General features: G+C 40.0%; 1 protein-coding gene across 1 annotated transcript in view; it reads left to right on the forward strand.

The window, feature by feature from the left end:
- Positions 1-23,435, forward strand: part of RAB11FIP4 (RAB11 family interacting protein 4) — a 219,212-nt gene that overhangs the window by 57,448 nt on the left and 138,329 nt on the right. The window contains exon 2 of the mRNA XM_039343593.1: positions 14,926-15,013. Coding sequence (XP_039199527.1) covers positions 14,926-15,013 — 88 coding nt within the window. The remainder of the gene's footprint in view (positions 1-14,925; positions 15,014-23,435) is intronic.

The following is a 23,435-nucleotide window of genomic DNA, read 5'->3' on the forward strand; positions in this document are numbered from 1 at the left end:
GGCCGTAGAGCCGGTGCCTATGAACCAGAGAGACCAGGGGTTTTATTCTATCCTCTTTGTGGTCCCAAACCCTCGGGGGGTTGGAGAGCCGTTTTGGATTTGAAAAGGCTAAATTTCTACATAAAATACTGCAAATTCAAAATGCAGACACTACGCTCCATCCTTGGAAGCGTAAGGAAAGGGGATTTTCTGGCATTGATCGACCTCACGGAGGCATACTTGCACATCCCTATCTCTCTGGCTCACCGCCGCTTTCTATGGTTTGCCTACAGGGGGCATCATTTTCAATACAGGGCACTTCCATTCGGCCTGTCATCAGCGCCCAGGGTGTTCACCAAGATTCTGGCGGTTCTGGCAGCACACCTAAGAAACGTACCAGTCAGAGTCCAGTGCTACCTGGACGATATTCTAATCCAGTCATCGTCCGCCCAGCAGTCTCGGGCGGACCTAAAGTTAGTGATAAAAATGCTGCAGGACCACGGCTTCTCGGTGAACTTTCCAAAGAGCCATCTAACCCCAACTACGAGAATACTCCATCTGGGAGCGGTCATAGACACAAAGGAATGCAAGGTGTACCTATCACAGGAACGCCTCAGCAGCATAAAGAAAGCCATAAAACAGGTAAGCCGCGGTCAGTCAGTGACGCTGGTCTGCCTCTCCCAGCTGCTAGGGAAGATGATATCGACCATAGCAATAGTTCCTTGGGCAAGGCTGCACTCAAGAGAACTGCAGTGGTTCATGCTCCCGTTTCAGAGACAACAAATCAGTGCATCCCGGAAGAGGGTAGGCATACCTCTGAGAGTACGACACTCCCTCAGGTGGTGGCTATCTCCAGCTCTCCTCAGGGAGTCCCCCTTCAGGGAACCAGACAGAGTAGTAGTCACAACAGATGCGAGCTTATTCGGCTGGGGAGGCCACTTGGGGACCAAGTGGACACAGGGCCGCTAGTCAGCGGTGGACCTCTGACACAACATAAACTGGCTCGAGCTGCGGGCTATTCACCTAGCGTTAAGGCATTTTCACAGCAGCATAAAAGGCAGGGACGTACTGGTCCTGACGGACAACGTGACAGCCAAGGCCCACATAAACCGTCAGGGGGGCACACACTCTCGCTCGCTCTCGGCCGAGGCCCTCCTACTGGGGGCCTGGGCGGAACAAAATCTGGCCTCCATAAAGGCCGACCACATATCGGGGGAGGCAAACATCCAAGCAGATCTGTTGAGCAGATCAACAATAGATCACTCGGAGTGGCAACTACACCCGAGGATCTTCAGGGAGGTCTGTCACCGCTTCGGGCTTCCCCAGGTGGACCTTTTTGCCTCTCCTTCCAATGCCCACCTAACTCGCTTCTTCTCCCGATTCCCATCCAAGGGAGCAGAGCAGACGGACGCGTTACGGAGCCCATGGCCAAGGGGGCTCCTGTACGCGTTTCCACCCTTACCTCTCCTTCCGGCGGTAGTACGCAAGATTCTGCGGGAAAGGGCCGAGGTAATCCTTGTGGCCCCTTATTGGCCAAGGAGACCTTGGTTCGCAGACTTGAGGAGTCTCTCCCGCACGAATCCATGGCGGATTCCTCCGGAGAGGATCTCCCTCAAGCAGGGGGAGATCTCCCACCCAGAGCCACAATGGCTACAACTAGCCGTCTGGCTCTTGAACGGTCAATTTTAGCCAAGGGGGCTTGCTCACAGGGTGTAATTAGGGTCATACAGGCATCAAGGCGCCCCTCCACGAACCGTATCTACGAGGCCACGTGGAGAAGCTTCCAATCATGGTGCTCTAAACAGGAATTGTTACTCGAAGGGATCACAATTCCCAAGATCCTAGAATTTTTACTAGATGGCCTAGAGAGGGACCTCTCGCCAAACACACTGCGCAGGCAAATCGCCGCCCTCTCAACTATACTTTCTGCCAGCCCCGGTGAATCCTTGGGCAAGCATCCCTTAATACGATCCTTCCTCAAGGGGGCTGCGAACATCAGACCGCCAACCGTGCACAGGTATCCATCGTGGGAACTACCACGAGTACTACAAGCTCTTACCAGAGCGCCCTTCGAATCACTCAAAACATGTGACATTCGCTATCTGACCCATAAGGTAGCATTCTTGGTAGCCATCACGTCAGCTCGGTGGATATCCGAGTTAGCTTCTCTCTCAATGAGGAAGGACCTGTGCCATTTTCACAGGGACAAGGTAGTCCTAAGAATAGACCCTTCATTCATTCCAAAGGTCAACTCCCTTTTTCACAGATCACAGGAAATAGTCCTACCAGACTTCTGTCCAAACCCAGCTCATCCCCTGGAGCAACAATGGCACACCTTGGACGTACGCAGGGCACTAAGACATTACATTTCACGCACAGCGGAATTCCGACGCTCGGAAGCGCTTTTCATATCCTTCCACCCCGCTACTAGGGGCCGGAAGGTCTCGTCCTCTACCATCGGTAGGTGGATTAGGGCATGCATCACGGGGGCATACCAGGCGGAGTCCTTGCAAGTCCCCAAGCATATCACAGCCCATTCCACAAGGAGTGCTGCCACCTCAGCAGCATGGGCCATGCAGGCTTCTATTGAAGAGGTATGCAGGGCAGCCACTTGGGCCTCGCCCTCTCCATTCATTCGTCATTACAAAATCGACAGGTACTCCTCTGCAGAGGCCTCCTTCGGTAGGAGGGTTCTCCAGCAGGTGCTAGACCAAAGTTGCACACGGGACCAGTCTATTCCCCAACCCAAGGGACAATAGGCTTTGGTATATCCCACTGCGTGGATTATCCATCTCCAGTGCTGGAGAAGGGGCGTTGACTTACCTGAACGCCTTTTCTCAGCACGGAGATGGATAATCCACACCCACCCTTATAGACTAGAATAATAGGGTATATTTAGTGGAGCCAAAACGTCTTACTGTCAGTCAATGGCTGCGCTCGCGTCAAGACTAAGGATCATGGTCCAACACGGGGCGTGGCAACTTTGGCTGACTGATCTGATTGGCCAGGAATACAGTCTCAACCCACTGCGTGGATTATCCATCTCCGTGCTGAGAAAAGGCGTTCAGGTAAGTCAACGCCCCTTTTGATCCCCTGGAGTCGGTGGAGGGGGAAGCATTACAAGCATTATCTTCAGCTAGGCCTATTCCAGTGTTGACAGAGAATTTCTCTTTTAAAAAAGGAAGATGGTTAAATCAGAGAGTTAGTTCAAGGGAAAGGATGATTCTCTTCGGTGATGGCATAACTAGAGCATATTCAGCTTTCACTCTACCTCAGAAGACAACAATACCTGAATTAATTCCTACCCTGCTGAATCTATTTCCAAAACATATCTGCAGCATTCCATGTATTGGGCATACGAAAATAGGCACTCTTTAAGTCTTCCTTATGTCCAGTTCTGCATGTGGGGCACACAAGGGTTGTAATATTTTAGCACATATCAAATTCTTTGCTCTGTAAGAATAGGATATACAGATATACATAGTGGCTGGTAACAGGATTAATCAGTTGCTCTTTGTTCTCTTAACTCAGGGGTGTCAAACTCAATTTCATTGATGGCCACATCAGCATTGTGGTTGTCCTCAGGGGGGCGGGTGGGTGCGGCCTACTGGGTGGGCATGGATGGAGTGGGTGTGTCCTACTGGGTGAGCATGGCCAGCTCTACATTGTTCATGTCAAGGGTGCTTGTGGGGGCCTGGGAAGGAATGGGACAGATCTGAGGGTCTCTGGCAGAAGGGGGTGGGACCAGGGCAAGCACCAAGGCATGGTCCATTTCTTCATTCCTCACAAAGGGTGACACCTCCCCAGCATGCACCTAGGGGGCAGGGCCGACACAGCAGGGGCTGGTTCCTTGCTGTTTCTAGATGGCCTTGTGGAGCTAAGACTGAATGCGTTTCAGCATAGATGGCCACCACAAAATTGTACATTGACTCCCAGCCGGCCCGGGCCAGGGTCAAGGCAGCAGGGGCCGTTCCCTCACTGTTTCCAGGATGGCTTCGCGGGCCACATGAAACCACTTCGCGGGCCTCATCCACCCCTCGGGCCTTGTGTTTGACGTGATGTCAGAATTATTAGTAATTGGTTAATAGTTGTATATTAAAGGATGCATTAGTTGTTGGTCCAAATCGTATTTCACAACCAAATGTTATGCCAAATTCCTAAAGGATTGTTTTTAGGCAGTAAATTATTGTTTGGCTGCTTGGCTTCATACATGACAGTCAGCCACAAGGTGACTGATTTTTCTTGATAGGGTTGTGAATCCAACCACTGTATGCCACAAAGCATGGTTTATTACACTATTTAGTGCATTGTGTGAGCTTGGCTATTCTGAGTTATTCAAGTTTAAAACAAACCACCATTTAAAGTGGCGTTTGAACTCAAATGTTATCACCAGTGGACTCAAACCTGCCACATGCCAGTTTGCATTACAGTCAAAGCCTATCACAAACCCGCGTGCCTGAACCAAAGCATGTCAAGCAGGATAATCTCAAGGCCTCTCAAAGGAGACGCTACCTTTGAATTTGGGGCTTTTTAGAATCAACTTAGGATGATATCAGAGGCACAAATCAGACTATTCCACTTCCAAAAAGCAATCTCATATATTACCTCTCATCTCCAGTGGATACTTTTATTTTTAGCCCAACTATTTGCCAAACACCTTGTATCTTTCAAACATGGGCATTCTCTGTTAAATTCAAAATGGCAGAGATCTGCACTTTCTCTTATAAATGATGCAAGAGCTTTTCAAACACCATCTAGGGGAAAGCTGTATGCATTTGATTTTATGCCACAGGAAATTCCAGCTAAGATACAAACACATCCAATATGTGAGGTCTTCCTTTAGCGATACTAATGGAATTGCCAATTATATAGTTGTGCCTTTTAGGTGTGATAGTTGGCTGATTCTCTCCGACATACTAAAAGATTAGTCCTCATGTAAAAGCAGTGTGATTTATGCAGAAAACATGGGAGAGGCCATGTAAATCCAAGGAAAGAGGAGAAGAGATCAGCAGCAAGGTGGATTGTCATATTCTATGTAAACATACATGGATTGGGGATCACAGACTGTGTTAAACCATAGTACTGTATTTTGATATAAAGTATTGTATGTATCTTGCCCTTGTGGTTTATCAGCCAAGACATTCTGCCTAGCACATTGTGCAGTTCCTATATATAATTTGTGGTTTACTCAACAAATCATGTTTAAACAAATTTAGCATTATATGTGAATCCAAAAATTGAAAAGATCTGAAAAAGATTGGAAGTGAGGTTTTAGCTACTCCTTTTCATCTCGCCTGTTCTGGTTGACTGTATGCCTTAGAGCAGGGTGTAGAGAGGGAAATGTTTCTTCAGCTATGTAAGTAATCCCTGACTTACAATCATTCTTCGTTTAGTGACTGTTTGAAGTTACAATGGCACTGAAAAAAGTGACTTGCAACCGTTTTTCACACGTAAATGACTGTTGCAGCATTCCTGTGGTCACACGATCAAAATTTGGACACATGGCAACTGTATTTATAATGGTTGCAATGTCTTGGGATCAGGTGATCACCTTTTGGGATCTTCTGACAAGCAAATAGGGAAGCCAGATTCACTTAATGTGTTAATAACTGAACAACTGAAGTAATTCACTTAACAACAGTGGCAAGAACTGTTGTAAAATGAGGCAAAATTCACCTAACAACTGTCTTGCTTAGCCACTGAAATGTTGGGCTCAGTTGTGGTTGTAAGTCAAGGACTACCTATACCTGGATTCCAGTTATATTGATAATTGCCACCTTGCCTCATGTTAGATCAGGCATGTCAAATTTGCGACGTCACGTGATGTCACATGACATATCGTGACTTTTTCCCCATTGCCGGCAATGGGGTGGGCGCAATTTTAATCTGATGCATCCGGCCCGCAGGTTGGCAGTTTAACATGCCTGTGTTAGATCATAGCTAGAATTAAAATTGTAAGCCACCTGGAGTCACTTGGCTGAGATGGGCAGCTACAGAAATGGAATAAATGAGAGAGAGAGAGAGAGAGAGAGAGAGAGAGAGAGAAAGAAAGAAAGAAAGAAAGAAAGAAAGAAAGAAAGAAAGAAAGAAAGAAAGAAAGAAAAAGAATTTGCTTTAGATTAGGAATAAGTAAGGCTAGGAGGAAGCTACATTTAATTATGGAGCTTTGGACAAGGTGTTCATAAGCACCTAAGTCTTAGGTCATATATCAGAATAGCCTCAAGTAGAAATTTGGCCTGATGTTGCAAATGTGAACACTTTTTTGCACATGATGTGAAGCCTTTTAGCTGAAGGTGCCAGTGAAAGGAAAACAGGAGCTTTTATAAGCAAAGCACAATCTCCATTCCTGAACTCTAAGCCATGATTGGTTGTCCCCAGACAGGAAAATCTTCGAGCCGGTCAACATATGCTGAAAACCCGTTTTCCCTCTTTGAGCCACAAGCTTGAGTAGGCAAGCAGGTTATCTGGCAGCCTGTTTTATTTTAAAATACAGTATAGCATCCCAGTGTGTTCAAGTAGATTATGTCTTTGGGAACAGAAGTAATTCCATGTCATGAATCCCAGTTATTCAGCTGACAAGCTGCTAACCTTTTATTCTCCCATAAATAACTCTGGTAGCCCTGATCGTGTTGTGTCTTCCCTGAAAGTCTGATTAATTGTTCCTAACATGCTCCACCAAGCACTAAGAAGAAATACTGGCCATTTCTTTCTAAAGTTGAGACAAATTGATGCAGCAATGCCTGAGATCAAGAGTTATGTGCTTTAAGTTCAGAATAACTTTTCCAGCAGTCTTGTTCTGAGCTGCATCCTCATATCCAGGTAGAGGAGGGAGATTAAAACATTTTTTTAAAAACAAACATATTGCATAGTAATGAAAGTAAGTTAATGTAAAGCTTGTAGAGTCAACTTGGTCTCAGGGTGAGCATATGATCTGTGCTGGCACCTTGTTTCCATGTTGTATTGATAACCTTAAATGCCAAGCATCTGAATGGACCAAGATGGGTCCTTAACTACCAACTAGCTCTGCTACTGGTTTGGCCCTTCTGCTTCCCTATCTCCACTAGAGCAGGGCAAGAGGGGGACGTCAGAAAGGGATACGGCTTGCAGATAATGCCATGTGATCTGTCATTTGCCTTTTATCTCTCAATAGGAGATGAAAAAGAAAAAAGCAACCTTAGAAAATGTCTTGCGAAGCTTTTCCACAAGCTTGAATGGATTCATCCTATATAAACAGAACAGGGAACCTGATGCGATGACTCTCAACATCCCTTATCACTGGCCACACTGATGGATATTTCTGGGAATTTTAGCTTGGCAACATCTAGAGCAGTGTTTCCCAAACTTGACAATTTTAAGGCATGTGGACTTCAACTCCCAGAATTCCACAGCCAGCAATGCTGGCTGTGGAATTCTGGGAGTTGAAGTCCTCATGCCTTAAAATTGTCAAGTTTGAGAAACACTGATCTAGAGAATTGCATCTGCCACCTCCTGCAAGAGAGGGAGCCAATTATAATTCTTAGAGATCCAAAATGGTCCCACCCACTTAGGAGCGGAACTACCAGCAGGCTTGGGAGAACTCAAAGGCTTGTACAGATGCCAGCGACTTGAAAAGAGACACCTCTAAGGAGGGGAGAAGAGAGTAAATAAATGAAATATTAGATGAGGGTGGGGGAAAGTTAAAAGGGGAATGCAAGACAATATTTTGAGAAAGAGTTTGGCTAGCTAGGTAGAAACTTGGAATACTTAGTCATGGGTTCTATGGGTTCCATCAAATAATTACAAACAAGCTCCACTTGTTCCTCTTTAAAAGATGGCTTTCAATCCCTTTTTGTAATCCTAAATCACAACTCTTCAGCAGATGAAGCAGGAAGAATGAAAAGAGTGGTGGAAATCAGGGCTCTGGCAGGAAGCCTTTTTGTGAAATATGGCCAATATGGGCCCTTTGAGCAAGTGTTTGGGCAGGAGAATGAGCTGTTGGGAAGGATAGGGAGAGAAGATCTGATGGCCTCGCAGCAGGATGGGGGAAGTAAATGTGTACTGCTTAGGCCAGGGGTGTCAAACCGCTGGCCCGCGGGCCAGATGCATCATGCTGAAACCACATTGCCAGCAATAGAAAAAAAGTCACGATACATCGCGACACGTCACGTGATGTTGCGAATTTGACACCCCTGGCTTAGGCAACAGAAATGAACCATACCATTTCACACCTTCAAACATTAGTTGTTCTTTGTTCTTGTTGGAAACTGTGAATCCCAATTCTGGGATGCCATTACAACAGTGTTCTTAATCTGAAATTGATTCCTGGGAAGTGGTCATTGCCTTCATCCAGGATGTTTGTTTGACTTGCCTGCTTAGCCTAACTAAGATCCTGGGATTTTCTGGTGGTCTACCTAACCAAATGTAACCAGGCCTGGCCCTGCCTAGTTTTTTCAGATTAGCCTAGGTCATTTTAGTAGAGAGCAAAAGAAAAATTAAAGCATCCTGTTGTGGCTAATGGCAATGGTCTTCAGGTCCTTAGGTCACAGGTGTTGACATTCGCCCTTAAGTTAAATTTATAAGCAAATAAGCAAACAAATGAAATAGCTGTGCTGGCAATTGCTAATATATTTCTAGATGGGGATTTATTTTTTTTTTAAAAAAATTATGTATCTCTTGCCTCTCCTCCCCAGAATATATCACTTTTTTTTCCTTTTTACAACCTTTTTGATTCTCATAATTGAAGCCATAAATCATAATCTTCAACAGTGTAATTCTTGAAAACACAAAACATGCTAAGGCAAGATATAATGCAACAAGTGAAGTCAGTCACTGTATTTCTCTCTCTCTCTCTCTCTCTCTCTCTCTCTCTCTCTGTGTGTGTGTGTGTGTGTGGTGTGTGTGTGTGTGTGTGTGTGTGTGTGTGTAAAACAGTTTTTGGTTATCTTTTAACAGAACTGCATATTGCAAGGTTTACCAATGTAGTTTGTCGCATTCAGTTCCCTGGGTATTTTTGAGAAAAATTCTAGGTTGAACAGAAGGTAATTCTTGAAATAGAATGAAAATGGGTTGAAATGTCAGAGAGAGGAAAGGTTACGTGTATCTGCTGAGCAAGACTGCAGGTTTACAGGCAGCAAATGTAGGCGGTGGTATTCTGATAGGTTGGCCTTTCTTAAGCAAGCTTCACAAATTATTTGGAAACGACAGCTGTCCATGGTGCTGAACAATTTGCTAGTTTTCCATTCCTTGTCTTGAAGTTGCATCTAGAGCAGTGGTTTTGAACCTTTTTATACCGGCGATCCCGGTCATAAGGATGTGCCGTGCATGCATGGTGGCGCCCCATGTGCGGCGCGCATGTGCGGCGGCGCCCCCATGTGCAGTGTGCATGCGCGGTGGCATCCCCATGCGCAGCGCACATGCACGGTGGCATCCCCATGCGCGGTGCCGCCAGCTGAGAAAAAAATGGCGGATCGCGTTGTTTGGCGACCCCTGTGAAATGGTCGTTCGACCCCAAATAGGGTCGCGACCGACAGATTGAGAACCATGATCTAGAGCTAGATATCATTAAACTCTGAGATGATTGTGTTTACCTTATATTGTTATTGCAGAAATTAATTTTTTAAAATTAAAAAACCCATCTAATTCTAAATTCTTATCTTCCTAAACAGGGCAGCATTTCCACTTCCCACATGAAAAAATAAACCTACACTAGTTCATACACCTTAGTACATTTAGGTTAGAGTTTTGCCACAATAAAAATACAATACAAATATAACTATGAAGGTATCCAGGAACTTATGACAGTGTTGAGGTTTCAAGAATGAGAATATCCCTCGTGCAATCAGACAGTCCTGCTTAATAATTTACCTTAGGTCATAATTTGAATTATTGATGACCCTTTCATTGCCCTAAATGACTTGTATCTAGGATATTTAAAATGCAGTGATAAAAATAATCAAGTCTCTGCAGGATTGATATTTCTAGATGCTGAGAAAGCTTTTGACCAATTGAATTGGCAATTTATGTTAAGACTAATCGATAAAATGAACTTTGGAGAAAAAATTTCACAAACTCTTGGCGCTATTTATCAAAAACAAACGGCACAACTTATAGTTAATGGGGGCTTGTCAGAGGTTTTTACAATAGAAAAGGGGACTAGACAGGGATGTCCATTGTCACCTTTGCTGTTTGTTTTAACTTTGGAAATATTGTTGATTAAAATTCGAGAATCACAGCAAATAAAAGGAATAGAAATTAACAAAAAAGAATATAAACTAAGAGCTTTTGCAGATGACTTGGTGGTTACCCTGTCCCAACCTACTCACTCCGTAATAGAGTTATTACAATTGATATATCAATATGGATGGGTTTCGGGTTTTAAAATTAATAACAATAAGACTAAAATACTACCCAAAAATATGACTAATATGGATAAGCAGACTTTGGTTAATCTGACAGATTTTGAGGTTGTTGATAAGGTAAAATATTTGGGGGTTACTTTATCTGTCTCTAATGTAAAATTGTATAAAAATAATTATGAAAGGTTGTGGGTCAGGATACAAAGAGACTTGAAAAATTGGGAGAAGTTGCAATTATCTCTTTTGGGAAGAATTGCGGTGATTAAAATGAATGTCCTGCCTAAATTCCTTTTCTTATTTCAAATGATACCTATCTTAAAGAATGAGGTCAATTTAAATGAATGGCAGAAAGGTATCAATAAATTTATCTGGGCGGGGAAAAAACCAAGAGTAAAGCTTAAAATTATACAAGATATTCGTGAGAGAGGTGGACTCAAGGTACCGAATTTGAAATTGTATTATGATGCTGTGGCCTTAACATTAATTAGTGATTGGGTTAATTTAACAAATGTAGAAATACTCCTCTTGGAGGGTTGGGATTTACTTTTTGGATGGCACGCCTATTTAATTTTTAATAAAAAAGTTGACCGGGTTTTTAAATCTCATATTATAAGGATTTCTCTACTTCGGGTTTGGAGAAAATACTACAGAAGTGATTCTAAAATACCATTATGGGCTATACCTTGGCATGCGATAGAGGGGATAAGGAGAGGAGTTAAGATGGATAGTGTTTCTTATTCACAATTGCTTAGATGGGATGGTAAAATTTGGCAGTTAAAATCTTTGGAAGATTTAGCACAAGAAAATATTATATATTCATGGTTTCAGTACAGACAAATAGCGGACAGATGGAAGATAGATCGTAATGTGGGCTTGCTTAGAGAAGATGAAAATTTTGTTAAACAAGTAAAAGATCAAAGACGAACTCATATTAAGAGAATTTATGGGTTGCTAGTAGAATTGGACTCAGAACCAGAATTAATTAAAGAATGTATGATTAAATGGGCACAAAATTTTGGTGAACCAGTTCTACTAGATACCTGGGAAATCATCTGGGTGAGAAATGTTAAATTTACACAAGCCCAGAACTTAAGGGAGAATTTTTATAAAATGTTTTATAGATGGCACCTTGATCCACAAAAAATGTCTCGTATGTATCCTGACTTACAGCCCAAATGTTGGAGATGTGGTTGTTTGGATGCTACTTATTACCATATTTGGTGGTCGTGTAAAAATATAAAAGCCTTTTGGATTAAGATATGGTGGAATATTCAAAGAATTTTTAGAAAGAGGGTAAAATTTACCCCACAATTGTTTTTGCTAGGTATTGTTACTGATTGTGATACTAAGGAGGTTATATTGATGTTAAATTTAATTACAGCCGCAAGGTTGTTAGTAGGGCAATATTGGAAGAAGGAATCTTTGCCTACTTTGCAAGAGTGGTTTTTTAAAGTATCCTATCTGGCGGAAATGGCAAAGATTTCGGCTTTTTTAAAGGATCAATCGCAAGAGAAGTTTTTTGTGGTATGGGAAAAATGGATAGATTTTATACAACATAAGTTGGATATAAAAAAATATTACTTAGTTTATCAATAATTTATATATAAATTTTAATATTTTATAGATTGTATTATTTTTTCTTTTTCTTTATATGTTTTATTATTATTTTATTTTCTTATATTTCTTTTCTTCTTTCTTTCTCTTTATTTTTCTTTTTTTTAGGTATTTTCTTTTTTTTTCTTTAATATTTATCTCTTTTATATATATATATATTATTGTTAATTATTCTATTAGTAGTTTAAGTAATGTATTTAGACTTATCTATGGTTTATATTTTTTTTTTTAAGAATTCAAGAAAATTTAATTAAGCCTATATTCAGCTCTGGGAAAGTTGAGGGAGGGACTGGGAGGGTTGGGGTGGGTTGGGGAGGGTTGTTTTTTCTTATTTTGTAAAAATTTAAAAATTTTCAGTAAAAAAAAATGCAGCCTTCTTGCTTTGCCTTGAATCTGGAGAAGAAGCCCTATTCTGATTAACCTAGGCTCTTGAATAGTTATGAAAAAAATTGGAACTTCAGTAGTTGTGTGTAGATTTTCCCATGTTGTCTTTAGCTGGCTTCTTCTGATATTCATTCTGCTACCACAAGGGTCTTCAAACTTGACCCTTTTATGACAGGTACATTCGTGGCTGAGGAATTCTGGGAGTTGAAGTCCACAAGCCATAAAAGGGCCACGTTTGAAGACCCCTGTGCTACCACAACCCTGCCAGTGGGAGGTCATGGTTGGTTATATATAGATATCTGAAACAAAACACCTACAACTTACTTGATTTATTTATAATATTTCTATCTGCCATCTTCACACAGATTCCTGGCAGTATGTATCAACTATGCACTGATAGACTGGAGATTAGGACTCCAAATTTCTGGCAGTGCCATGTCTGAAATTTTTCTCTGGCAGGCTAAAGACTTTTTCACAATTCTAAATGATGTTGAAAAGCACATTGGCTAATATTTTTGCCTCACCGTGTAGATTCTTCCTGTGTTTATTATTTTACATTCAGGTTTTATGGTGATATTGTGATTTTTGACTTAGTGGGAAAACCCTCCAGAATGATACATCGGCATGAAAACAGTACGCTAGAGAAAGAACTCTGTGAAATTTGGAGATGGTACTCAGTATTCTTCTTTTTAATGGTCAGCCCCCAGAAGAAATGCATTGACCAGAATTGGGCTGTTAATATGTCATGTAAAAGCGGGGAAAAAAATTCAGCACTGATTATCTACTTCAGTGCTCGCTGCAAATGCAAGAAACACCTCTCACTTATTCAGCAAGTTTTGCCCCTTTTTACAACCTTTCTTACCACAGTCGTTAAATGAAACGCTGCAGGTGTTTAAGCTAGTAACATGTTGATTAACTGAATCTGCCCCCCCCCATTGACTTTGCGTATTACCAGTAGCATAAACCAGGAGGGGGTCTGATGGCATCCTTTTAGACTTACACATTAAAAGGCATTAACTTTTCTGAGATATTTAAAAATATTGTGAGATATTTTTTAAAAAAAATAAAATATTTTTATTTAATTTTTATATAATATTTATTAATGTGAAAAGATGCTAACAGACCAGATATAGGTAATCCTTGCCTTACAATAGTTCATTTAGTGACTGTTTGAAGTTACAATGGTACTGAAAAAAGTGACTTATGCCCGTTTTTCACACTTACAACCATTGCAACATCCCCGTGGTCACGTGATCAAAGTTCAGACCCTTGGGTACCTGACTCATATTTATGACAGTTGCAATGTCCCAGGGTCACGTGATCACCTTTTGTGACTTTCTGACAAGCAAAGTCAATGGGGAAGCCAGATTCAGTTAACCACCATGTTACTAACTTAAACACCTGCAGTGTTTCATTTAACAATTGTGGCAAGAAAGGTTGTAAAAAGGGGCAAAACTCACTTAACAAATGTCTCAGCCACAGAAGTTTGGGGCTCAATTGTGCTTAAGTCAAGGACTACTTCTGTTTGGTATCATAAACTAACATGGCTCTTTTCCTTCGATGTTTAAATAGCATATCATTCTTTTCAGATGCTCAAAAGACCTGATCGTGGCTACTGGGAGTTTAGCAGCAAATACATTTATCAACATTCATCATCATTATCATCATCAAAAGGGTTTTTTTTTAAAAAATGTCATAAAATAGATTTGAACATGATTGTCTGGAAAGATGGAATAGAGGTAGATAAAGCTGACTTGTGCATTACTTTCCTCCTCCTGATTTAAATTTCTTACTTTGAGAGAGAAAAGCAAGTCCTGTATTTTCCAGCTGTCCTGTGAAAAGAGATGTGGCCCATGCTCTAACACAGACATGTCAAACACAAGGCCCAGGAGCCACGTGGGCCACAAAGTGGTTTCATGTAGCCCGCGAAGCCATCCTGGAAACAGTGAGGGAACTGCCCCCATTGCCTTGGCCCTGGCCCAGGCCAGCCGGGAGCCAATGTACAATTTTGTAGTGGCCATCTATGCTGAAACACGTTCAGTCTTAACTCCACAAAGCCATCTGGAAACAGCGAGGATCTAGCCCCTGCTGCGTCGGCCCCGCCCTCTGGGTGCATGCTGGGGAGGTGTCACCCTTTGTGAGGAATGAAGAAATGCACCATTGCATGGAAATGGCTATTGCCTACTTCACATATCCAGCTTGATGAGCTCCAGGGGAGGGGTTTCGGCAGGCAGTGAGGCGCTCTCTTCACAGCGCTGAGAGGCTGAGTCGGATGGCATGAATCCAAAAAGAAGCGCAAGGCCGCCCAGGTCCCAGCCTGCCTGGTTTTGGCAGGCAGTGGGGTGCTCTAATCACAGTGTCAAGACCTGGTCCCACCCCCTTCTGCAGAGACCCTCAGATCTATCCCATTCTAGCCCAGGCCCCCACAGGCACCCTTGATGCAAACAATGTAGAGCTGGCCATGCCCACCCAGTAGGCCAAACCCAGTCCATCCATGACCACCCAGTAGGCCACACCCACCCGGCCCCCCGAGGGCAACCGCAATGCTGATGCGGCCCTCAATGAAATTGAGTTTGACACCCCTGTTCTAACATATTTCATTTTTTTTCCAAAGGTGGAAAAATTTGCCAAATACTTGGATCCAAATGATCTGGGCAAGATCAGCTTCAAAGATTTCTGTCATGGAGTGTTTGCCATCAAAGGTAGACATAATTTTTACACTTATTCTTTGAGAGTTTATGATTCATCAAGAATTGTGGTTGTATTGAACATGGGAGTGACAAAAAGAATTATATTAAGAAATTTTGAAAAAATGATATTCCACAACACAGTCCTTTCACCGGTTCCAAAAAGGTTCCACACTCACTTGCCCTCTTCAGGTGACCCTGAGTATATGGATAAACCTCCAAGTGGTCTCAACGATTCTCAGAAAGAGTGCTAACAACTGGATGACTGAGAATCTCCATAGATGTGAAACTCAAGCATGGTTTCTCCCATTGGGAAAACCCATCTAGTTGTGCTATGAGGAAGGAAAGAAATGGCGAGATTCTTCAGGACAGTTAAAGATTAAGACATAAGCTGTCCCATTGTTCTTCAGTGTCTTCTTAATGCTTATTTCCTACTATCCTGTTATGTAAGATGGTCTGAGAAAAAATCTGATGTGGTAAATTCCTTCATCCAGAGGGAACCTGAATCTGGGTTTTTCTACTCCCTGCCTAACAGCCCTATACGACATTGACTGTTATTATTACAGGGGTTCAATCACCTGCTCTCTGCCTGATGCCAAAAAAGATCTGTTAGAGTTTGCACAGCAAACACACAGAAATAAATCTATGCTGCACCCCCTTCCTCCCGTACCTAAAGAAAAATCTTTTCTGATCCCTGCAAAGTGATTTGGCATTTTAGTGAACACAATCGATGGAACCTGAAAGTCAGCATCCAGGTTTCAGAGTGAAACCTGGCATTCTTATTCACAGCTCTTCTTCTAAATGTTGTTGTTGTCACCATATTTGCTTGGTTTGTTTTATTTTGTGGGGGACAGGAGTAAGCAATAATCTCACAAGGAACACGAGATGGTTGCATGTGGACTATTCAGTGTTTTAGTACAGGAACTAGCACAAAAACTCACTGCATCTGAAGAATAAAGCTGATTTTTTAAAAAAAAGATGCATATGCCAAGATGAAAAAATAAATGAAAATTCTGCAGTAATTTTGTTTTTGGCATGGAATCAAATGCACATCAATATTGTATATACATCTGAAATAACAGGAGCCTTCAAACTTGCCCTTTAAAAATCAAGCTTTTTTTGGTGTCTGGAGAAGGAAATTTCTGATGCCACACGCAGTCAGGGATATCAATGTCCACGAGCCAAAAATTTTTTTTCACCCAAATGTAAAAACGGATGCCAGAGTGACATTTGGGGTTAAATTTCCTTCCCTGGACACCAAATAACCCTCAATTTTTAAAAACGAAAAAAACCCACCATTTTTAAGCATGAAATTTAACCCCGAATCTCACTCTGGCGTCCGTTTTTGCATTTGGGTCAAAAAAATATTCACCTCCTGAACATTGAAATCCCTGACTACAGCATCATAAATTTCCTTCCCCAGACACCAAGAAAAGCTTGATTTTTAAAAACAAAAAAAGCACTATTTTTAAGCATGAAATTTAATCCCGAATCTCACTCTGGCGTCCATTTTTGCATTAGGGTCAAAAAAAAAAAATTCACCTCCCGGAGTACAGAAGTCCCTGACTGCGACATCAGAAATTTCCTTCCCCAGAAACCCCAAAAAAGCTCGATTTTTAAAACTAGAAAATGCACCATTTTTAAGCATGAAATTTAACCCTGAATCTCACTCTGGTGTCTGTTTTTGCATTTAGGTCCAAAAAATTGTTTGCCTCCTGGAGCACAGAAATCCCTGACCGCGGCATAAGAAATTTCCTTCCCAAGATACCAAAAAAAGCTTGATATTTAAAAACTAGAAAAAGCACCATTTTTAAGCATGAAATTTAATCCCGAATCTCACTCTGGCGTCCATTTTTGCATTAGGGTCAAAAAAAAATTCACCTCCCGGAGTACAGAAGTCCCTGACTGTGACATCAGAAATTTCCTTCCAAAGATACCAAAAAAAGCTCAATTTTTAAAAACTAATACAAAAACCATTTTTAAGCATAAAATTTAACCCCAAATCTCACTCTAGCATCCGTTTTTGCATTTGGGTCAAAAACTTTTTTCGCATCCTGGAGCACAGAAATCCCTGACTGCGGCATCATAAATTTCCTTCCCCAGTCACCAAAAAAGCTCAATTTTTAAAAACTAAAAAAAGCACAAATTTAAGTGTGAAATTTAACCCCGAATCTCACACTGGCATCCAATTTTGAATTAAGCTGAAAAAAAAATTTCGCCTTACGGAGCATAGAAATCCCACACCACAGCATCAGACAATTCCTTCCAAGGATACGAAAAAAAGCTCGATTTTTAAAAACTAGAAAAAGCACCATTTTTAAGCATGAAATTTAACCCCGAATCCCACTCTGGCGTCCATTTCTGCATTTGGGTGAAAAAAAAATCTGCTTCCTGGAGCACAGAAATCCTTGACAGCAGCATGATAAATTTCCTTTCCCAGTCACCAAAAAAGCTCGATTTTTAAAAACTACAAAAAGCACTATTTTTAAGCATGAAATTTAACCCAGAATCTCACTATATTGTCCCTTTTTGAATTTGGGTGAAAAAAAATTCGCCTCCAGGAGCACAGAAATCCCTCACCACGGCATCAGAAATTTCCTTCCCCAGTCACCAAAAAAGCTCAATTTTTAAAAACTAGAAAATGCACCATTTTTAAGCATGAAATTTAACCTCGAATCTCACAGTGGCATTCGTTTTTTCATTTAGGTGAAAAAAAAGTTTCGCGTCCTTGAGCACAGAAATTCCTAACAGCGGCATCATAAATGTCCTTCCCAAGATACCAAAAAAAGCTCGATTTTTAAAAATTACAAAAAGCTCTATTTTTAAGCATGAAATTTAACCCCGAATCTCACTCTGGCATCCATTTTTGCAGTTGGGTCAAAAAAAATTTGCGTCCTGGAGCACAGAAATCCCTGACTGTGGCATCAGAAATTTCTTTCCCCAGTCACCAAAAAAGCTCGATTTTTAAAAACAAGAAAAAGCATCATTTTAATCATGGAATTTAACCCTGAATATCACTCTGGCATCCATTTTTGCATTTAGGTCCAAAAAAATAATTGCCTCCTTTTGCACGGAAATCCCTAACCACGGCATCAGAAATAATCTTCCCAAGATACCAAAAAGCTCGATTTTTAAAAACTAGAAAAAGCACCATTTTTAAGATGAAATTTAACCCTGCATCTCATACTGGCATCGGTTTTTGCATTTGGGTCAAAAAAAATATTCTCCTCCTGGAGTACAGAAATCCCTGATCGCGCGTGGCATCATAAATTTCTTCCCCAGTCACCAAAAAAGCTCGATTTTTAAAAACTACAAAAAGCACTATTTTTAAGAATGAAATTTAACCCAGAATCTCACTCTGGCATCCATTTTTGTATTCAGGTGAAAAAAATTTTTTTTGCCTCCTGGAGCACAGAAATCCCTGACCGCGATCAGTAATTTCCTTCCCATGACACCAAAAAAAGCTCAATTTTTAAAAACTAGAAAAAGCACTATTTTTAAAAATGAAATTTAACCCTGAATTGCACTTTGGCGTCCGTTTTTGTATTTGGGTCCAAAAAAATGTTTGCCTCCCGGAGCACAGAAATTCCTGACAGCGGCATCATAAATGTCCTTCCCAAGATACCAAAAAAAGCTCGATTTTTAAAAATTACAAAAAGCACTATTTTAAAGCATGAAATTTAACCCAGAATCTCACTCTAGCGTCCACTTTTGAATTCGGGTGAAAAATAAATTCGCCTCCAGAAGTACAGAAATCCCTCACTGCAGTATCAGAAAATTTCTTCCCCAGCCACCAAAAAAGGTCAATTTTTAAAAACTAGAAAAAGCACCATTTTTACGGATGAAATTTAACCCCGAATCTAACATCGCGTCCATTTTTGCATTTGGGTAAAAAAAAAAAAATAGGTTCGAAAAAGGTTTTTGCTTCCTGGAGCACAGTAATACCTGACCGCGACATCATAAATGTCCTTCCCAAGATACCAAAAAAAGCTCCATTTTTAAAAATTAGAAAAAGGTCTATTTTTAAGCATGAAATTTAACCCCAAATCTCACTCTGGCATCCATTTTTGCATTTGGGTAAAAAAAAATTTGCGTCCTGGAGCACAGAAATCCCTGACAGCGGAATCATAAATTTCTTTTCCAAATCACCAAAAATGCTTGATTTTTAAAAACTAGAAAAAGCAACATTTTTAAGCATGAAATTTAACCCCGAATCTCACACTGGCATCGGTTTTTGCATTTTGGTCAGAAAAAAATTTCACCTCCTGGAGCACAGAAATCCCTGGTAGCGGCATCATAACCTTCCTACCCAAGATACCAAAAAAAGCTCGACTTTTCAAAACTAGAAAAAGCACCATTTTTAAGCATAAATTTAACCCCAAATCTCACTCTGGTGTCCGTTTTTGCATTTGGGTGAAAAAAAAATTTGCTTCCTGGAGCACAGAAATCCTTGACAGCAGCATGATAAATTTCCTTTCCCAGTCACCAAAAAAGCTCTTTTTTTACAAACTAGAAAAGGCACAATTTTTAAGCATGAAATTTAACCCCGAATCTCACTCTGGGGTCCGTTTTTGCATTTGGGTCAAAAAAAAAAAATTCACCTCCTGGAGCACAGAAATCCCTGACCGCGGCTTTATAAATTTCCTTGCCCAGTCACCAAAAAAAGCTCGATTTTTAAAAATTACAAAAAGCTCTATTTTTAAGCATGGAATTTAACCCAGAATCTCACTCTAGTGTCCACTTTTGCAATTGGGTCAAAAAAACTTTTGCCTCCAGGAGCACAGAAATCCCTCACCGCGGCTTCATAAATTTTGTTCCCTAGAAACCCCAAAAAAGCTCGATTTTTAAAAACTAGAAAAAGCACCATTCTTAAGTATGAAATTTAACCTGAAATCTTACTCTGGCGTCTGTTTTTGCATTTGGGTAAAAAAAAAGTTTCGCATCCTTGAGCACAGAAATCCCTGGTAGCGGCATCAGAAACTTCCTTCCCCAGTCACCAAAAAAGCTCATTTTTAAAAAACTAGAAAAAGCACCATTTTTAAGCATGAAATTTAACCTCGAATCCCACTCTGGGGTCTGTTTTTGCATTTGGGTCCAAAAAAATGTTTGCCTCCTGGAGCACAGAAATCCCTGACCGCAGCATCAGAAATTTCCTTCCCAAGATACCAAAAAAAGCTTGATTTTTAAAAACTAGAAAAAGCACCAATTTTTTAATTAAATGTTTTAAAGATTTTATACAATATATCCCAATTCCCTCCCCCCTCCCCCCTCCCCCACTTCCCAGAGCTGATTACAGGGTTACAATTAAACAATCATAATCTAACTAACATTACCCAACTATACAAACAATCAAATCCATAACATACTTTAACTCCTCTTCAAAATAAATATTAACAAATTAAATACGAAAATAATAATATAATTAAACCATAAAACTAAAACTAATATAAATTCTACCATATTAAACTATTAATAATAGTCTAAAATTTACTCATAAGCTAGATAATACTTTTTAGTCTCATATTTATTCTGAATATAATCTATCCATCTTCTCCAAACCGAGATATATCTTTCTTGTGAATAGTCCTTCAAATAAGTGGAAATTTTTACCATTTCTGCTAAATTAGACACCTTGAGTATCCATTCTTCCATAGTAGGCAAAGAATCTTTCTTCCAATATTGCCCCACCAATAATCTTGCAGCTGTTATAAGATTCAACATCAAATTAATTTCTTTAACATCAAAATCTACAATAACACCTAACAAAAATAATTGTGGCGTAAACTTTATCTTTCTCTTAAAAATCTTTTGAATGTTCCACCAAATCTTAATCCAAAAAGCTTTTATATTTCTACAAGTCCACCAAATATGAAAATGTTGCATCTAAGCTTCCACATCTCCAACATTTGGGCTGTAAATTAGGATACATACAGGACAGCTTTTGAGGATCCAAATGCCACCTATAAAACATTTTATAAACATTTTCTCTTAAATTTTGAGCTTGAGTAAATTTTACATTTCTAACCCAAATTGTTTCCCATGTGTCCAATAGAATCGGCTCTTGAATATTTTGAGCCCATTTTACCATACAATCTTTAACTAACTCCGTTTCAAAATCCAATTCTATTAAAACATTATAAATTCTCTTTATATGGGCTCAAGTTTGATCTTTAATCTGTTTTACCAAATTCACGTCCCCTAAAGTAATACCAACTTTTGATCTAAACTCCACCTAACTAACAATTGATTATACTGAAACCAAGAGTGTACAATATTTTCTTGCTTCAACTCAGCTAAAGATTTTAATTGCCAATCCTTCCTTACCAAACTAAGTAATTCCTTATAAGAAATCCTGTCCAAATTCACACCCCTAGATACCTCCTCTATCGCGTGTCCAGGAATCCCCCAAATTGGAATTTTATAGTTTAACTTATAATAATATTTCTTCCAGACACGTAATAAAGCGTTTCTTAAAATATGAGATTTAAAAACCTGATCTACTTTTTTATTATAAATTAAATATGCATGCCATCCATATAATAAATCCCATCCCTCAAGAAGGAGTATATTTTTATTTGTTAAGTTAAGCCAATCACTAATCAATGTTAAAGCCACCACATCATAATACAATTTTAAATTAGGCGCCTTAAATCCTCCTCTTTCCTGTGCATCTTGTATAATCTTAAACTTAACTCTTGGTTTTTTCCCTGCCCAAATAAACTTGTTAATCCCCTTCTGCCATTCCTCCAAGTTGGTATCTTTTTTCAAGATAGGTATCATTTGAAACAAAAAAAGAAACTTTGGAAGAACATTCATTTTAACCGCTGAGATTCTCCCCAGCAAAGATAACTATAGTTTTTTCCAATCATTTAAATCCTTTTGCACTTTTACCCATAATGTCTCATAATTATTTTTGTACAATTTAATATTAGAAGCTGTAATGTATACCCCCAAATATTTAACCTTTTTCACTATTTCAAAACCTGTTAATTTAGCTAACATATCCTTTTCCTTCATAGACATATTTTTCGGTAGTATTTTAGTCTTATTGTTATTTACCTTAAAACCAGAGACTTTCCCATACTGAGTTATGATTTCCACCAAATCCCTTACCGAATCTGTCAGTTGAGATAACGTCACAACCAAATCATTGGCAAAAGCTCTCAACCTATAATCATTCTTATTTATTTTTATTCCCTTTATTGTAGTTGATTCACGAATTTTAATTAGTAAAATCTCCATTGTTAAAACAAATAAAAATGGGGATAATGGACATCCCTGTCTTGTACCCTTTTCAATTTTAAATGCTTCTGTTAATCCCCCATTAATTATAATTTGTGCCGATTGTTGTTGATATATAGCCTTAAGCACAATTTTTAAGCATGAAATTTAACCCTGAATCTCACACTGGCATCCGTTTTTGCATTTGGATGAAAAAAAAACTTTGCGTCCTGGAACACAGAAATTCATCACTGTGGCATCATAAATTTCCTTCCCCAGACACCCAAACTGCTCGATTTTTACAAACTAGAAAAAGCACCATTTTTAAGCATGAAATTTAACCCAGAATCTCACACTGCCATCCGTTTTTGCATTTGGGTCAAAAAAAAATTTGCCTCCAGGAGCACAGAAATCCCTAACCACGGCATCATAAATTTCTTCCCCAGTCAGCAAAAAAGCTCGATTTTTAAAAACTAGAAATACCACTATTTTTAAGTATGAAATTTAACCCCGAATCTCACACTGGCATCCGTTTTTGCATTTGGGACAAAAAAATAATTCTCCTCCTAGAGCACAGAAATCCCTCACAGTGGCATCATAAATTTCGTTCCAGAGACACCAAAAAAAAGCTCAATTTTTACAAACTAGAAAAAGCCCAATTTAATCATGAAATTTAACCCTGAATCTCATCCTAGCGTCCATTTTTGCATTTGGGTCAAAATAAAATTCAACTCGAGGAGCACAGAAATCCCTCACCGCAGTATCAGAAATTTCCTTCCCCAGACACCAATAAAATCTTGATTTTTTAAAAAAAGAAAAAGCACTATTTTAAAACATGAAATATAACCCCGAATCTGACTCTGGGGTCCGTTTTTGCATTTGGGTCCAAAAAAATGTTTGCCTTCCAGAGCACAGAGGTCCCTTACTGCGGCATCAGAAATTTTCTTCCCCAAACACCAAAAAAAGCTTGATTTTTGAAAACTAGAAAAAGCACGATTTTTAAGCATGAAATTTAACCCCGAATCTCACTTTAGCGTCCCTTTTTGCATTTGGATCAAAAAAAATTTTGCTTCCCAGAACACAGAAATCCCTAACCACGGCATCGGAAATTTCCTTCCCCAGACACCTGGAAAAGCTCGATTTTTAAAAACTAGAAAAAGGACCACTTTTAAGCATGAAATTTAACCCCGAATCTGACTCTGGCATCTGTTTTTGA

The sequence above is a fragment of the Crotalus tigris genome, unplaced genomic scaffold, assembly GCF_016545835.1.
Source record: "Crotalus tigris isolate CLP2741 ecotype Arizona unplaced genomic scaffold, ASM1654583v1 scf7180000017865.1625608, whole genome shotgun sequence".
Classification (NCBI taxonomy): domain Eukaryota; kingdom Metazoa; phylum Chordata; class Lepidosauria; order Squamata; family Viperidae; genus Crotalus; species Crotalus tigris.